The sequence below is a fragment of the Mus musculus genome, chromosome 13 (assembly GCF_000001635.26).
Source record: "Mus musculus strain C57BL/6J chromosome 13, GRCm38.p6 C57BL/6J".
In the NCBI taxonomy this organism is placed as follows: Eukaryota; Metazoa; Chordata; class Mammalia; order Rodentia; family Muridae; genus Mus; species Mus musculus.
Window position 1 is genome coordinate 48,910,754 of NC_000079.6, and position 16,019 is coordinate 48,926,772.

Consider the following 16,019-nt stretch of genomic DNA (forward strand, 5'->3'; position numbering starts at 1 on the left):
GAATCTATAACTTTTATTCATGGGTCAAAATGGTCAGAGATAATAAAATTTGTAATTTTTAATGACCTGTACAAAATCCAAGGTATACAGTATTCTGAGATGAAAGTCATATTTTTTAACCAAGGTTTTCCATAAAAACTTTCGGCATGTTAAAAATCTCCCTAAGTTGAGAACTCTTTTTAGAACATGTTCTTGGCTTTTCCCCAGCACAGTAGGTGCTTACCATGTACTCCAGCATGGCTGAGGCCACAGACAGCTGCTAGGACAGAAAATGAAAGCGTTCCATCCCAGCTCAGGTCCCAATACGGCAAGACTTTCATCTAACTCAAGACCATGCCACCAAGAGAGAAACCACTGTGCTGTTCAGCAGCTGACTATTGCCAAACTTCTATTGCATGGTATCACAATACATCAAAATATATTCAAGGAATTTTACTTATGTATATTTGTAACAAAAATACACAACATGCCCTCCAATGCCTATTAAACATTAACTGAAAGTTCTCTTAATAACCACCTTGTATATTTGCACTTTCACACAAATTTAACCTCAAAATTGATTTTCTCCGTATCTTCAATACTTTCTTTCTTCTTGACTAATCCAGTGGTTAAATGTCCTCTAATATATTCATTTACTATGAGGGTTTTTCTTGCTAGTAATTCTCAACCGTATTACAAAGCTTCACACTGCTGCAAATGTGTGCCTGCCATGGCTCCTCGGCTCATAGGAAGCCGTGTGCATGGCAGTCTAAACTGCCCCTGTACTGAAAAGTCCAAAGGAGCACTTTGTTAAACCTGAAAGGACAGTTAAGTTTACTTTTCCCACGCCTGGGCATTCTGTCAGCCTTCCCTTGACATTTGTAACAACAGAAGAACGCTATCAGTACCATGTGCACTCTTCATATGGGTCTGCCAACTGCCAGGCATCAAAGCTGGCAGCACAGATGCAGAGGGCGGCTCCAGCACCCCTTACATCTCAAACAGTCCCACAAGGAACGAGTGCCATCTCTATATGTGTTCTTTTGAAAAATGTCTTCTAAAATGCTGGACTGTACCATACATAACAAACGGTAACAAAAAAATTGCATTTTCATAACTTTTGATGATTCTTTAGAATGTTTGTTTTACAACCACAACCTGACCACTAATATTCATGCATACCCATATTAAATAGTAAGACGAGACTGGGAGGCAGTGACAACTAAGAAGGAAATGACTGAAGAGTTAACAGCATTAGCTAGCTACTCTGTGTCTGCATGGACTCACGAGAACAGGAGAAAAGAAGGAGCCTTTTGCATTTACTGACTCCACTCTACAAGCCACAAATGGATTGCAGAAAATAGAGGGGTGAAAAAGACAGAGCCCATGTAATGCAGAAACATGGTGATATCAAGATAGTAATAAACCAATTCTGTATGACAAATTTATCACTGAAGTGACGTGTGCCAACACAAAGACCATAAATCACTGAGAAAATTTAGATACACAGAGATACACTGAGACACAAGATTAAAAAACAATGTCAACAGTATGTATATATTTAGCTACACATTTGGTAAAACACTAATAAGGTAAATTATGCTGCTATATGAAAGATAACTGGCACTTCGAAATGTGTACATTTTAACAAAATCCTGTACACCATTCTTGGGTCCTATCATTAAACCTGCAGTCAACAAAGCAGAGGAACAAAGTCGAAATGCATGGAGTGCTATTAGAGTAGAGCTACTATTGCCTAGGGACAAATAATTAAAAAGTCAGATAACATTTACAACATTAGGATTAACTTGACATTACAACAGAAATGTCTAAAAATTCTTTACTAAGAAAAAAATTATGAGTCATGAAACAATGTGTCATTATTTCACTAGTTTTTTTTTAAAAGTGGTTTTAAATTGAAAAGGAAAGTAAGATTTCATAACTTGCTTTTAAATTGCATTTATAGATATAAATTTTTATCTTTTGTTTAATGTTTAGAAATTGGAAATATTTTATAAAGACCAAAAAGGAAAAAAGAAAGAAAGAAAAAAGGTTTGCAAAAGGAAACCAGAGACGAAGTGCTGTCAAAATACTTAAAGCTGCTTCAAGGAGCCTGGGTAATACCTTTGTCAGGATATGGAAGATGTAGGGGTACATCAGTCCCTTCTTGTGTCTGTGCTCAGCCACTCTCAACACCTCAGGTGCGACAGGGGGCAATGGAGGTGTGGTGATATCCATGTGGTTCCTAGTTGGCATTGACAGGAGGCACGGGATTGGTTGAACAGTGCCCATATGGCTCCCTTTGCCTTCAGCTAGCTGGCTCCCCGAAGAGGCAGTGGATGAGCCTTCTACCTACAGAGCAAAGGACAAAAAGTAGGCAAAGAGTTATGTTCCATTCTCTCATTATCTCAAATATACATAGGATAGGGCATCACCTAAACACCAGAGGGCAGAGATGACTCCTGCCTAGAATGGTTAGATTCGGTGCCAACCAAAAGGCAGGGTAGGCAGAAAACACTCACCTACCCCTCCTCAGACTACTTTATGCACAACACACCACCACCAGCATACACTGTGCCTGCCATAGAGGACAGCATACACTGCCTCCTGTAGTGTGGGGACAAAAAGACTCATCTCAGAAAGCAGTTCCAGCTTCGCCTGACCCTGGGCTCCCTGCATCGAGTTTCCAGACCTCTGAAGCTGCCCCAGTGTTTCTGGTTCTCTGTGTTTCTGTTGTTCTTAAGATATTCCTAATGCACTCAAAGAAACTATGTATTTAAGCACTGTTCTATAATTAGTAATTCAAAAAAATGAGTTCATATCAGGTCTGATTTCAGTCTTGTAACTGTTGGCACTGAAGAACAAAATTCCCATCTAAAACTTTCTATCTACAGTCATGATAAAGCCCTACATTTAATTATACACAGGCAAAAGTAAAACAGAGTAATAACAGCAACAGTGCAGAACACCACAAATCCTCTCTCTAAAACAATCTAATCCCATAAAAAACAATGACTCAGACCTATAAATGCCAACTCTGAAAAATGGATAATATATTTCTAGCTGCAAATGCCCACTGTGTTAGCAACTGCTCATACAAACAGCAGGCATGGGCACAGGGCAGGAAAGCTGGACCACAATGGACTAACTCAAGGTTGCACCAGTACCAGGCAAGGTGCCAAGGAAAAGAGAGGCAAATCCAGATGCCCTGGCATACTCTGAATTGTCTGAAAAACTGCCCAAGAGTAATTATTATTTGCACGATAAACTCTTCATCTTGATCAGAATGCTGGAAACAAAAACTGCTTATTGCTTGATTTGGTGTCACCCTAAAACATGTATGTTTGGCTGTCGTGGAATAAATGTCTTCATTACAAGGGTATGTAATTAAGTGCTAATTTTACCCTTTAATACACAGGTGCTAAGTTTCGTCTTAGAAGAACCCATGAAAAATTCACAGGAGTTTTCAATACTTTCCCTCTTCCCTAAGAACATAGATACAAAAACAGTGCAAAGCATTTTGCCAGAGTCTTTCATAAACAAACAACAGTTCTCATGAAGTATTTATATTGCTTATTTCTAATTGAGTCACCATCATTCAGTTGACTTGGAGTTTTAAATGAATTTCTGGTATCCAGATGAAGTTGCCCAACCCTCTTGAAGCAGCAGTCTTGTTCCCCGCTCGGGGACAGACAGAGCAGGTACAATAGAAGTAGAGTTTACCTGACTCCTACTTTTTTCTCTCTTCTTTTGAGACATTGTCTCACTGTGTAGCTCCGAAGAGCCTGGAACTCACAGATCTGCCTGCTTCTGCCTCCCTAGTGCTGGGAGTAAAGACGAGCACCACCACATCCAGGTACTTCTACTTTTAACAAACACACTCCAGGTGCTTTCTCAACCAGCCTCACCAACGCCCTCAAGCACCAGGTCCTGGAGAGGAAGGAGTGTGATGGGTGCCGTCCTTCCCAGGCCAAGCAGACTGAGGAAATTCTAAACAATTATTTTCTTTCCTGAGCCCTCTGAAAATCATATGACTCGTGACACATTTCAGAAAGAATTTTGCTTTAACTTCATCACCAGCGTACATGAGCAGTCAGAAACTTAATAATAGAAGGTGCGGGTTCTATACCTTTACTTGGTCTCCTGGGTCTCCCCGTGCCAGTGGCTCTGCATGGCTTCCTGTCTTCTCCCAGCCAATCTTGTTCCCGCTGATGTGGCTAAACACAAATGAACAGGATCAATAAATACTACAGACTAAACTACCTCATAATGAAAAGAAGGGCCTACACTAAACCTGTTGACTCAATAGCAATAGCTGTAACTTTTCATGCTCTAATAGCCTTGTATTTTCCTCAAAATTTTATTTCAGGAATATTTCCTCCTACTTCAAAGTGAAAAGGCATAATAACTTCTAAGTGTAAGGTACAGCACTCTTATAGGCACCCCCAACCTTCATGGGGAAGGGTGTCAACCATCAGTAGAAAGGGAAGAAATTAAGGGTGTAGGCACAGGAGAGAGATGAACTCAAGTTCAGGGAACAGGGACAGATTCCTATTTGGCAAACAGCTTGGTAAACCAAAACCAAAAAGAATGGGGGGTGTGGGGGTTATGGAAAGAGATAAGCAGTTAGCAGACATATTTCAAGCAGTACCTGATAGACTCATGACCTGCCTGCAGCCTCTGGAAACACTTTACTATACTTAGGCAGTATTTTCAAAACCTGAAATGCAGCAGATGAGAGTTGAGTGGTCTGGATAAGCATTACTGTATAAGCCCTCCTTCACTCACCTTTATTTAAGGAACACAATATTATCAGTCTAAGTAAACAAGGTCCCTAGCAAAGGTGAAAAGCACTGTTTTATAGGTAGTGGGGACACAAGGGTCAAGTAAGAAAGCCAGCAGGCAGGGTGACTCCAGGTAAAGATGGCCGAGGCCCCTGTGGGCACATGGTCCCACACTCATCCTTCATTGGTAGCCCTCTATACCTAAATTACCTCTGACGACTACAGAACATGCCACTTCAGGCTACTGACTTGCCTTTCTAATTGACCCATATGGCAAATACTCATTAATTCTCCTACCTACCAATCAATTTCATTTTAGCTTTATGCAAAAGAGGTAAGGGAAGCATTCCAAAGGCTGCAACACCCATCTTAAATCAAGAGTGTTGTTCCATGTGCTGATACCCTAGTTTCCTTGACCCCACTCGTTACATGGCAGGTTGTTCTAGCCAAAGGCACTACATAGTCAACATAAGAAGGTGAAGGGTTTCCACTGTGTCTAGGTTTCTAGGGTCAGAGAAAGCATTGTTCTATACATTGTCACTACTCAGTATAAAAACCCAATCTCAACTTAGAACACAGTGATAACCAAGAGGCAAACTGAGCACAATCACCTCTGGTGAATGAAGGGCCACTTCTCTAGGGGAAAAATCAACAAAGAAAGGCTCTGACAGCTGTCTGGGCAGAGATGTGAAAGGGTCTGGTCACAGGTCCATCGCTATCACGTGTTGAGTACAGGTCATCCAGCTATGAGACAATAAATGAGCAGCCAAGAATGCAGCAATGTGACTCGTGTGACATGGGGAGGCATAGGGAATTAGAATCACTCAGTGGACAGCCAAGATCAGACCTTGCTTATTTCTTATGTGACATAAAAAACCAGCAATAGTTCTGAAACTGCTTTTAGACAACAGAAGTGCCTGAAATGTTCACTGAACACACAGATGTGTGCGTAGTGTTCCTGGGACGCCTGAAGTTACCTGAAATTTGGATGACAACAGTAGGAAAGAAAACTGAAGGGAAGGAGACACTTTTCTGATGACTCTACTGCTGAGGTGCAGTGCCATGCTACGTAACACCCCAGAGAACCTACCAAGTTCCCGAAGGTGTAAGTGTTCTGTTCTACATGAACCATCAAGTTGAAAATACAGTAATGCCATCACCCTGATGCTCACGAGACAGACTAGCATTATTGTTCCTGCAAAGTATCTTGACATAGCCAGTGTTCAGTCTAATACACTCACTAGGGCAGCTATTACTTCACAATGTAAGAAAGCAAAGTATGTGGTTAGGATAAATGCTCTTCTTTGAACAAATGTAGTTCAGCATTCCATAATTCATTTGACACAACTACTAACACCTTAAGCTTATTCTTAGAACCAGATGTCTCACAAACTAGCATTAACTCTCTTTGACTCTCACCCCCATGGTAAACATCTTTGATGATCAAATTCCAGCTCAGAAAAGTAAGTCTATCCCCAACTCCCATACAAAAGGACTCAGTGCCACGATCTGATCTGGAGTGGCTACTCCAGATCGTGCTACATACTGTCCAAGGACAGGCAGCTGTAGGTGTAGCTCTATCTCCATGCATAAACACAGCAAACAAGCAACCACTTCAACTCCAGTCAGGCAGGCCAAGCTTTGTAAGGCCATCAGAGCTGCTGGTAGGCAACTCTGCACTAATCATGTTTAGGTCACAAGCACCAGTTGAAGATAGCAATGTGTTCCAGACCTAAACTATACAAGGTTTTCCTTCAGAGGACAGGCAAAGTTCTTTCCCATATAACAGTAGGGCAAGGCGCACATTTTCTAATACGCCAGTATCTGTGAACATTGTATGTGGTTATTATGAGACAGCTAGAATTTCTTGCTGAAGAAATAAAGATAAATGTTATTTTCCCCAACAGATAAGATTCTGCACCGCCTCAATGCTAAGGTCTTAGAACTGTGCTGAAGACTACAAATGTAGATGTAGTAAGTCCTGGCACAGCCCAGCCATTGGGAAGAAAGCTCACCACTGCATGCAAACTATTCTATCAACTCTGTCTTTAATGTCCTTGACCTCCAGGGCAGGGAAACATGAATTCTCCTTGTTAGCCACCCTTAGAAAGAAAAGAGGGGGGGGGGGGGGGAAAAAAAAAAAAAAGAACAGCAACAACAACAAAAAACCAATATCTACAGTCTCTATTTCCTGAAATACTAGATCAAGGAGCTGAACAAAATCCCTTAACTATTTTTACATTAAAAAATAAATAAATAAATAAAATCACTGTTTTAGTTTTGTATTGCTCCAATAGTTAATTTTGCTTATATAATTCACAAGAAACCCCCAAAAGCCCTCAGAAAATGTGCTCATCCACATGGGGGCAGGAAGCTATATAACCATAGCTAGAAATGCCAAGCCAGACCCTGCAGGGCAAGGAGCAGCCCTCTGGAAGGCAGGCTGCGCTCAGCAAGGTAGGCACTGGGCAGCCTACCTTCCAGAGCTCATTCTTCACATGTCAGATGTGATCCTCTGGTGGAGGAAGCTTATGCAAGAAATAATACCAAAATACTAGGATACTGTAACTCAAAATCAACAATATATACTGCACACTTTATTACAATGGATTCACGCCACTTAAAGACACAAACATCTATGTTCACAAAAACAAGCCTCTACAAAGTCACAAAACTGAAATGTTCCTTTTCTCTGAATAAGAACTTTTACAGACACATTTAAAAATACCAGTAAAGAGTTAGCAATATTTATCAAGTATAATTATTTATTAAACGTTAAATATTCATATGTCACACTTACATGCAGAAATATACTTATTGAAGTATTTTAAGAATAAAAGAAAAAAGAAAAGGGCAAGCTGTTCCTAACCTTATTATTATAAAACATGTGTGTTAGTATATTCTGAGAAAAATAAACTGTTATATATCCACTAGTCTTTGGCTGGTCCCTATCTAGATTGGGAATTATATGGGATTCTGTTTTTGTTTTGTTTTGTTTTTCAAGACAGGGTTTCTCTGTATAGCCCTGACTGTCCTCGAACTCAAAAAATCTGCCTGCCTCTGCCTCCCAAGTGCTGTGATTAAAGGCGTGCGCCACCACTGCCCAGCCTCTTTGTATTTTTTAATGTTTGAATTCGAAGTAACTGTCTACTACAGGTGGTAATTAGAAAAAAAACTGTGTAAGAAGTTAGAGCTTCCAAGTTATTCATTCCCTGATTTAACTCTTACAAGCCCAAACAAAGCTATGAAAGTAACAAACATCTCCAATGCAGACCCAACTGTAATTCTTAGTCCAAAACAAAACAAAAGTTCAATAAAGGCCAGGAAAAGAAAAAAAAATATTACCAACTGAATTTTTCTTTTCAATATTAACAAAAAAGTAGAGCAAGAAGTATGTTCTGTTGCTATTTTGACAAAGAGAGGGAGAGAATTACTTAGTTAACATCCATCACCCGACTTAAGGTTGGGGGAACTAGACCACTTCCTCTGTAGATCATCCTACACCAAATCTGGCTATTGTTCCCGGTATGATACCACATAAAATGTACTCATGGAAATGTTTCTAAAACTGACTGCTTTTTGCCTTAGCATTTCATCCTAACTAGTGAGTATTTAAGAGTGTATTGTGCTTGGCCAGAAGCACAGCTACGTAGTCTTGGGGGTGAGAGCTTCAAGAAGGATCACACAGAGGTGTGCCCTTAAGAGGAAACTGGAGGATTCTTCCCTGCTATTACAGTATAGAAATGGTAAGGGTTGGCACTCCTCTGTTGAAGGGGACAGAATTACACTTCTGAGGTTAAAACTCTGTTTCAAAGGCATATGGTGCCAAGAAGGTATACTTCTTTCTAAAACAAACAGACAAAAACAAAAACAAGTATTTACAGGCCAGGGAGCAATCAGTTCTGCAAGGCCAGGCCTAGAGACCAGCACCTGATTAATCTGTCCTCTGCTCTCTAGAAGTCCACTGGGACTGTGTTTGCCACCATAGACTGTCCTCTAGCACAGCACACCATCAGAGCACACTTCCTCAATGATGCCCACCAGCAAACAGCAAGTGCTTGAGCATTTCTTGGGTAAATGAATAGACAGATACTGTCCTTTCCTTTGAGACTTTCCTCAAAACATCATGTTGGTCAAGTCCAAAGCAAGGGTAAGATCCTGACTAACTATTCCTACTGATTTTGTTTCTGTTTTGCTTGAGCTTTGGGACACAGGATCTCACTCTGCAGTACAGATTGGCTTGAAACACTATGTAGCCAGGCTGGCCTCAAATCCACAGCAATCCTCCTGCTTCAGACTTCCACGTGCTGGAATTATGGGTTTTATTTATACTAAAGCTGACATTGTTTTTATCTTTTGATATAAGGTCTTATGACACTACCCAGGGTCTCTGAGCACTTGGGCTCATGAGAGCCTGCTGTGTCAGTCTCCTGAGCAGCTGGAACTATCACTATACCGCCCACGGTGCAGAGCCACTAAAAGCACCAAGCTGTTCTCATATGCTGCACATAACACACTCTACACACAATTCACACAACTGCCTAGGACCCTCCCCGAGGACTGAGAACCCAGCATCACATTCATAAACCCGAACTGTATTATAGCATTCACCATAAGCAAAGCTTAGGGTCCAGGGCTCAGGAGCAGGCTCCTTACCTCCTCTGCCACCTTCCTCACATGCCTAACACAATCTCATATTTACTGTCATAAGTGAGGCAAACAATTCAAGGGACAAAGTCCTTGAGTCACACAACTCAAGTCCAACCTTGACTTGAGGCTGTGTATCAACTTTTCTAAAAGACACTTTCTCTACAGCAGCAGCAAACACTAACTGCCAGGACGAGAGGTCACATCCCTTTTCGGGAACAAGATACACAGGAAATAGTAAATGATAGTATCTGGGGAAAGTTCACAGGAACTTCAAGAGAAAGAAGGACCAGCCAGGCAGTCTTTAAAACAGCCATGAGCTGAAGGCACTCTTATCCTAACCTAAGAACAGCACTCTTTATGTCTACTCTCCAGAGCTAGTAGTCACCACCCACCTGCCCAAGTGACTCCATAGATCCTGTCTCTGCAGGGCTCAGAGTCTACAGCTTTCTTCTTCTGCCTTTTGCCAGTGTTTCTCAATTTATACCAAATATTCCTTGTACAGATTCCCAGGTTTTCAGACCTAGTAAAGTGTCTCAGAACTCCGCTTCTTAGACTATCTGCCAGTTGCCTTCACATTTGATGACAATCACAGGGTGCTTGTTTAAAATGCTCATTTCTGGTGAGGCAATCCAGAAATTTTGATTCAAAAGATCACAAACCTATCATCCTGCTAGACAACCCCTTTAAAAATACGAATACTAGATAATAATTCAGCCAGTGAATATTTATCAACGCTATACTTCCCCTCTTGAGACAAGGTGTGCAGACTCAGTAAGCACTGCCCTGGGTGAGCACACATCTGCTTCTATTTCATAGTAGATACACCAGGGAAAACTTGCAGGAACACTGAACACTGCCTTTCAAATCTCTCACATCTGAGTGCAAAGGTAAATGTAGCACCCACCAGCCTTGCTGGGCAGTCACAAAGTAGTAGCCTGCCCTAGTTATTTACCCCATGAAACAGTGATCAAATTCACAATAGGACAAAGACTCACAGAAAAGATAGTTAATTCTTTCCCTTTTTCCAAACAGAATACCTTAGGGGACAAGGGAGGGTACACTATAATTTCTGCCAATCTGATTTTAACTGGCTGTTCATTTGTGAACTCTAATGCTTTCTAGGAAGAAGTCTCATCTGAATCCAGCAGCATTCTACACTTAGGCTAGGCAAACAGTGTTGGCTGCTGAGTTTGGATGAGGGGAAGTTTGGGGCTCTCTTCTCTAGAAGTCCAGAGGTTAAGGCTATCAGGGGAGTGAGTTGGTGTAGATGATGGGCCAATGGTGCTACAGAGCAACCCACATATTTGAGCCATGACATAAATAAATGAGTTACTGTTCAACTCGCCCAGATTCCTGGGATCTCTAGCCTTGGGGCTAAAACAGCAAGGCCTGGCATTGGGTAGACTTCTCCTAGTTACAAGTAACACCTACCTGTGGTAGACAACCTTTGGATACACAATCAAGGAAGCCTTCAGGACACAGCACCCAGAGCACTCTGTGATCTTGAATACTCACTTGGTCGCCCCTCCGCCGCCCTCATCATTGTCTGATGATGATGATGTAGAAGAGCCAGGGAAGTAGGCAGAATCCACGTGATTGGGGCTGCCACTCTGGGCCAGGTTGATGGGCGAGGAGCGCTCATACAGCGGTGTGTGCTTCCCCTCATGAGGAATGTTGCTGTAGCTATTCTGCTCTGTCAGGTTCTTCCCGCTAGTGTCCAGGGTGAGGGCTGGCTCAGAGAGGCTGTATGGGTATGGAGCCTGGCCTGGGGTGCCCCCTGGGCTGGGCACCTGCGGGACCTGAGGTGCAGAACACAAGTCAGTGTACAGGGCTGCTGGGGCCTGAGGCAAGCCTGGATTAGCTTTGTCCTCTTCAGTCATTTTTAATTTGATAAACTGGTATCTATCCTTTATATTAACACAAGAATTTTTTTTTTAATTCATATTCAAGGCTCAGAGCACTACCTTGACTCAGAGGATACCTTACCGCGGGCTTTGCTTGCAGAGAAGTCTGTGGAATGTTGAGCATCTGAGGGGGAACATATGGTGGCACCATCCCAGGCATTCCAAATGGATTTGGTCGGGCTGTTTTATCAATACAGGAAGAAAATAATAAGACAACTGTGAAGAGAATGCAATATCCCCAGTGCAGCCCAGAGCCCAGGTACCTTGCCCCCTTCAGATGTCCCTCTTCCCAGAAACCTTTAGAAACTCAGATTTAACATGTGGCTCCAGATGTCATAGCTTCCTCAGTCTTGCTATAACAGTGGAAACAAAACCAGTCCAGAGCCCTGAAATACAGCTCTCTTAAGATCAGTGGGCTTTTCTAGCCTCTGCTCTGAACAGCACTGGGCAGGGAAGTGCTGCCTCTCTGAAAGCAAAGTTCCAAGACCAAACTGTGAGGGTGATTCTTAAACAATACAAATTAGGGTCAAATCAGGACTATAAATGAGAACACTAGCCTCATCGCTGGCCCAATCTGGCAGACACAGGGTTTCCTGAGAGCTACTGTGAAGCCCACCGAGGCTGAAAGTGATCACTGCTCACTTTCTCCAGTTCCATGAGGATACAGGAGCCTCACAAGCTACCAACTCTCTAGAATTCTCATCTCCAGCAGCCTGCAGCTCTTAGCTCTGAACCCATGAAGGCCTTTGATCCTGGCTTCACCAACAGGAAATCCTGGCATAGCTTCCCACTTTGTACTGAACAAAGAAAACTTCTGTACAAACAGTAGGGAAGAGTGAACTCAGCATGTGTGCTCAAGGGACACATTTACACACACAGACACACGAAACATGCATGCACCTGCGCACAAGTGACAAGTCTACCAGCTCCCCTCCAAGTGTGAGGCAAGAGCCACTACACCTGCTAAAGATACTCTATGGTAATTCAGAGTCACAGCTAGCAGTAGGAACAAAATATGCTATAAAATCCAGCAGTGCTCAAACATTATCTTTGGAACCACTGTAGAAAGTCTGGTTAATTTCTGATAACTGAACTTTTCTATTTAACTTTTTATTTGTTTGTTTTAAAGACAGGGTTTCTCTGTGTAGCAGCCCTGGCTGTCCTGGAACTCACTATGTAGACCAGGCCGGCCTCAATCTCACAGAGATCCACCTGCCTGCCTCTGCCTCCCCAGTGTTCAGATTAAAGTTGTGCGCCACCATACACCTACCCCAACCCCGATAATTTCTGAATAATAAAAGCATGGTCTGGTCGAATCACTTTCAGGAGATGATCAATAGTGCTATGCTACTTTTGGATATAACAACTAACACCTCCCTTAAAAGCACAAACATTCCTTTGAAAAAACAAAACAGGATAACACAAAAAACAAAGATTCTCTTCAAATTTTATTTCTTATTATTTTTTTTTGTGTACATTTGTATGTCACATGACTGCAGGTACCTATGAAGGCCAGAAGAAAAGCACCAGACCCCCTGGAGCTGCCAGACATGGGTGCTGGAAACCTATGTCAATTCCTTAAATGCTGACATTGCTCCAGCCCTGCCAAAGCCAATATTTTTAAAGTGCTTTCTAAAAAGCACATTATAGTCAATGGCTTCGACATCCCTGTATCTCCACAGAACAAGCTATTGTTCTCTCGTATGCTAGCCTGTACTAACTGAATGGAGTTGTCTACATCTTCCTAAAGAAATGACTGACCTGGGCTGGTAAGATGCCTCAGTGGGTAAGAGCACCTGACTGCTCCTCCGAGGGTCTGGAGTTCGGGTCCTGGCAGCCACATGGTGGCTCACAACCATCTCACAACCATCCGTAACAGGATCTGACTCCCTCTTCTGAGGTGTCTGGGGACGGCTATAGTGTACTTACATATAATAAATAAATAAATCTTAAAAAAAAAAAGAAATGACTGACCACCAGGACCTGTCTTGGGAGCTCACGGACCTCTTGTTTTTCATGTCCAGTGCAGTAGCTGAAAAGAACCATGGCCCGCCTTTTCCATTACAAGAGTGTCTCAGAAGAGACACAGGGTCCAGTGTCGAGGCAACACTGCTGCTCTCCTATGTCCTTTTTACCAACACATACTAAAGCAACCTTTGTTAGCAAAATATGTACAACAAGGGAGAAAAAGAATGCAGGAACAATGCTTAATTAATGGAGTATTTTTATAGCATAAAAAAAGTGCTAAGTATGACAGGAATGCACAGAAAAGCAGCAAATACAAGTGCCTTGGAGCTGTGTTCTCTGACTTTTCTCCCCAAGCCCTGGAGAGCCGCCTAGCCTTTGCTCTGTATTAAACTAAGATACCTGTTTAAGGAAATGGTACTAGGAAGAGGTGTTCAGCAGCCTCTGGTTCTATCTGTACCTTCAAAGTCTACGCAAGGCAGGACTAACCTGAAGAAGTAAACACGAATCTCAGAGAAGCACACAGTGGCCATGGAATATATTCACCAAAGATATAGTTGGACAATCTATAAGGGTTCCCAGACTGCCCTTTGAGAATAAAATGGGAGGCCAGAACCAAAGTCTTTTGGATAAAGCACCACAAGGGACTACACACGAACCCGTTTGGCTGCCTTCCTTCCCAAGGCACGGACGTCCCAGCATGGGAAAGACCTCCCTCCCTCCCTTTTGACCCATTTCACTCTTCCACCATACACTCAATAAAATAAAATAAATAAATGAAAAGAAGAAAAAAGAAATGGTACTAAACTAAAAGCACTTCCAACTAACTGTAAACATCACAGCCTGGCTCTGTCTTAGTGTTTTACTGCTATGAACAGACACCATGACCAAGGAAATGTCTTATAAAAAACAACATTTAATTGGGGCTGGCTTACAGGTTCAGAGGTTCAGTCCATTATCATCAAGGTGAGAGCATGGTATCACCCAGGCTGTCATGGGGCAGGCAGAGCTAAGAGTTCTATGTCTTCATCCAAAGGCTGCTAGTGGAAGACTGACTTCCAGGCAAGTAGGGTGAGAGTCTTAAGCCCACACTCACAGTGACACACCTATTCCAACCAGGTCACACCTATTCCAACAAGGCTACACCTCCAAATGGTGCCACTCCCTGGTCCAAGAATATACAAACCATCATATCGCCCTAAAAGAGGCTATTCTGGAACTTAGAGATATTACATTAAACAAAACACAAAATAGTTACAAAGTAGCTTTTAAAATGGTCTGGGCCTTGGAGAGGATCAGTGGGTAAGAGTGCTTGCTCTGCAAACCTGAAGCCATGGATTCAAACCCCCGGTACCCACATACCTATAACCTCAGGATCAAGGAGCAGCTCAGCCAGCCAGTCTAATGGAAATGGCAAGCTTCCAGACAATGAGAGGTTTTGTGTCAAGGCACTAAGGAAGATAACCTATATCTTACTTTTCCAGGGATGGTAAAAATTAAGCTTTGAAATTTTTGATTCAAAGAATAAAACAATGTAACTCCTGCTGTTGACATTAGTTTTCAATGATTGTTTTATAATTACTGGACACTCTTCAGTGGGCACATATCCTGGGCCCTGCACGTGCTTCAGGTTTTACCTAGTCACTGCTCGCTCATCATAACCCCAGGACCACTCATCCTTTCTGTGTTTGTGTGGTTCTGCCTTTTCCTGTGGATATATAGGAGCATATCCACAGCTGGACTCATGGATCCTTTTCCTGTGGATATATAGGAGCATATCCACAGCTGGACTCATGGATCCTTTTCCTGTGGATATATAGGAGTATATCCACAGCTGGACTCATGGATCCTTTTCCTGTGGATATATAGGAGTATATCCACAGCTGGACTCATGGATCCTTTTCCTGTGGATATATAGGAGTATATCCACAGCTGGACTCATGGATCCTTTTCCTGTGGATATATAGGAGTATATCCACAGCTGGACTCATGGATCCTTTTCCTGTGGATATATAGGAGTATATCCACAGCTGGACTCATGGATCCTTTTCCTGTGGATATATAGGAGTATATCCACAGCTGGACTCATGGATCCTTTTCCTGTGGATATATAGGAGTATATCCACGACTGGACTCATGGATCCACATGGTATGGGGATTTTAGTTTGGTTTCTCTCACTTAGCAACATGCATTAAGGTCCCACTGTGACTCTGTGCGGTTGAGTAATGCTCCGCTCTATCAGTGCTATAGTCATCTGAGGAACCGCTTAACACCTTGGTTACTTTCAAGTTTGACAGATATAATACATTAAGCTGGTATAAACATCCAAGTGCAGGTTGCTGTGTGGATGATATTCACAAATATGACTGCTGGATCATACGGTCAAGAGTTTGTTTTGTTTTATGAAAGGCTGCCAAATTGTCAGATAAAGTATCTGTCCCATTAACATTCCCATCTGAAGTGGAAACTTAAGGGTTCTTTAAAATGTCAGTTGTGTTGTGTTGGATGGTGTTTTGCTGGGGCATACACATGAAGGAGTGTTTTCCTGAAGCAGACACACGTGAAAGGATATTTTACTATAAAGAAGGTACGTGAAGGAACATTTTGCTGAAGCAGACCCAGGAAAGAGGATGTTTTGCTAAAGCAAGCATGCGAAAGGACATATGATGAAGGGTTCTTTGCTAATGACATGCCTGTATTAGTCTACCTTACCTTGTGTAGTTGAGCTGCACTTGT

At 42.3% G+C, this 16,019-nt stretch overlaps 1 protein-coding gene across 4 annotated transcripts in view; it reads right to left on the reverse strand.

Annotated features, from left to right (window-relative positions):
* Positions 1-16,019, reverse strand: part of Fam120a (family with sequence similarity 120, member A) — an 88,845-nt gene that overhangs the window by 31,538 nt on the left and 41,288 nt on the right. For all 4 annotated transcript variants that reach the window (XR_001780775.1, XR_003950447.1, XR_001780776.1 and 1 more), the window contains exons 6-9: positions 11,400-11,497; positions 10,929-11,212; positions 4,109-4,196; positions 2,104-2,331 (exon numbers count right to left, since the gene is read on the reverse strand). Coding sequence is in view for 1 of the 4 variants with exons in the window: in NM_001033268.3 (NP_001028440.2) it covers positions 2,104-2,331; positions 4,109-4,196; positions 10,929-11,212; positions 11,400-11,497 (698 nt within the window). In the remaining 3 variants the exon portion in view is untranslated. The remainder of the gene's footprint in view (positions 1-2,103; positions 2,332-4,108; positions 4,197-10,928; positions 11,213-11,399; positions 11,498-16,019) is intronic.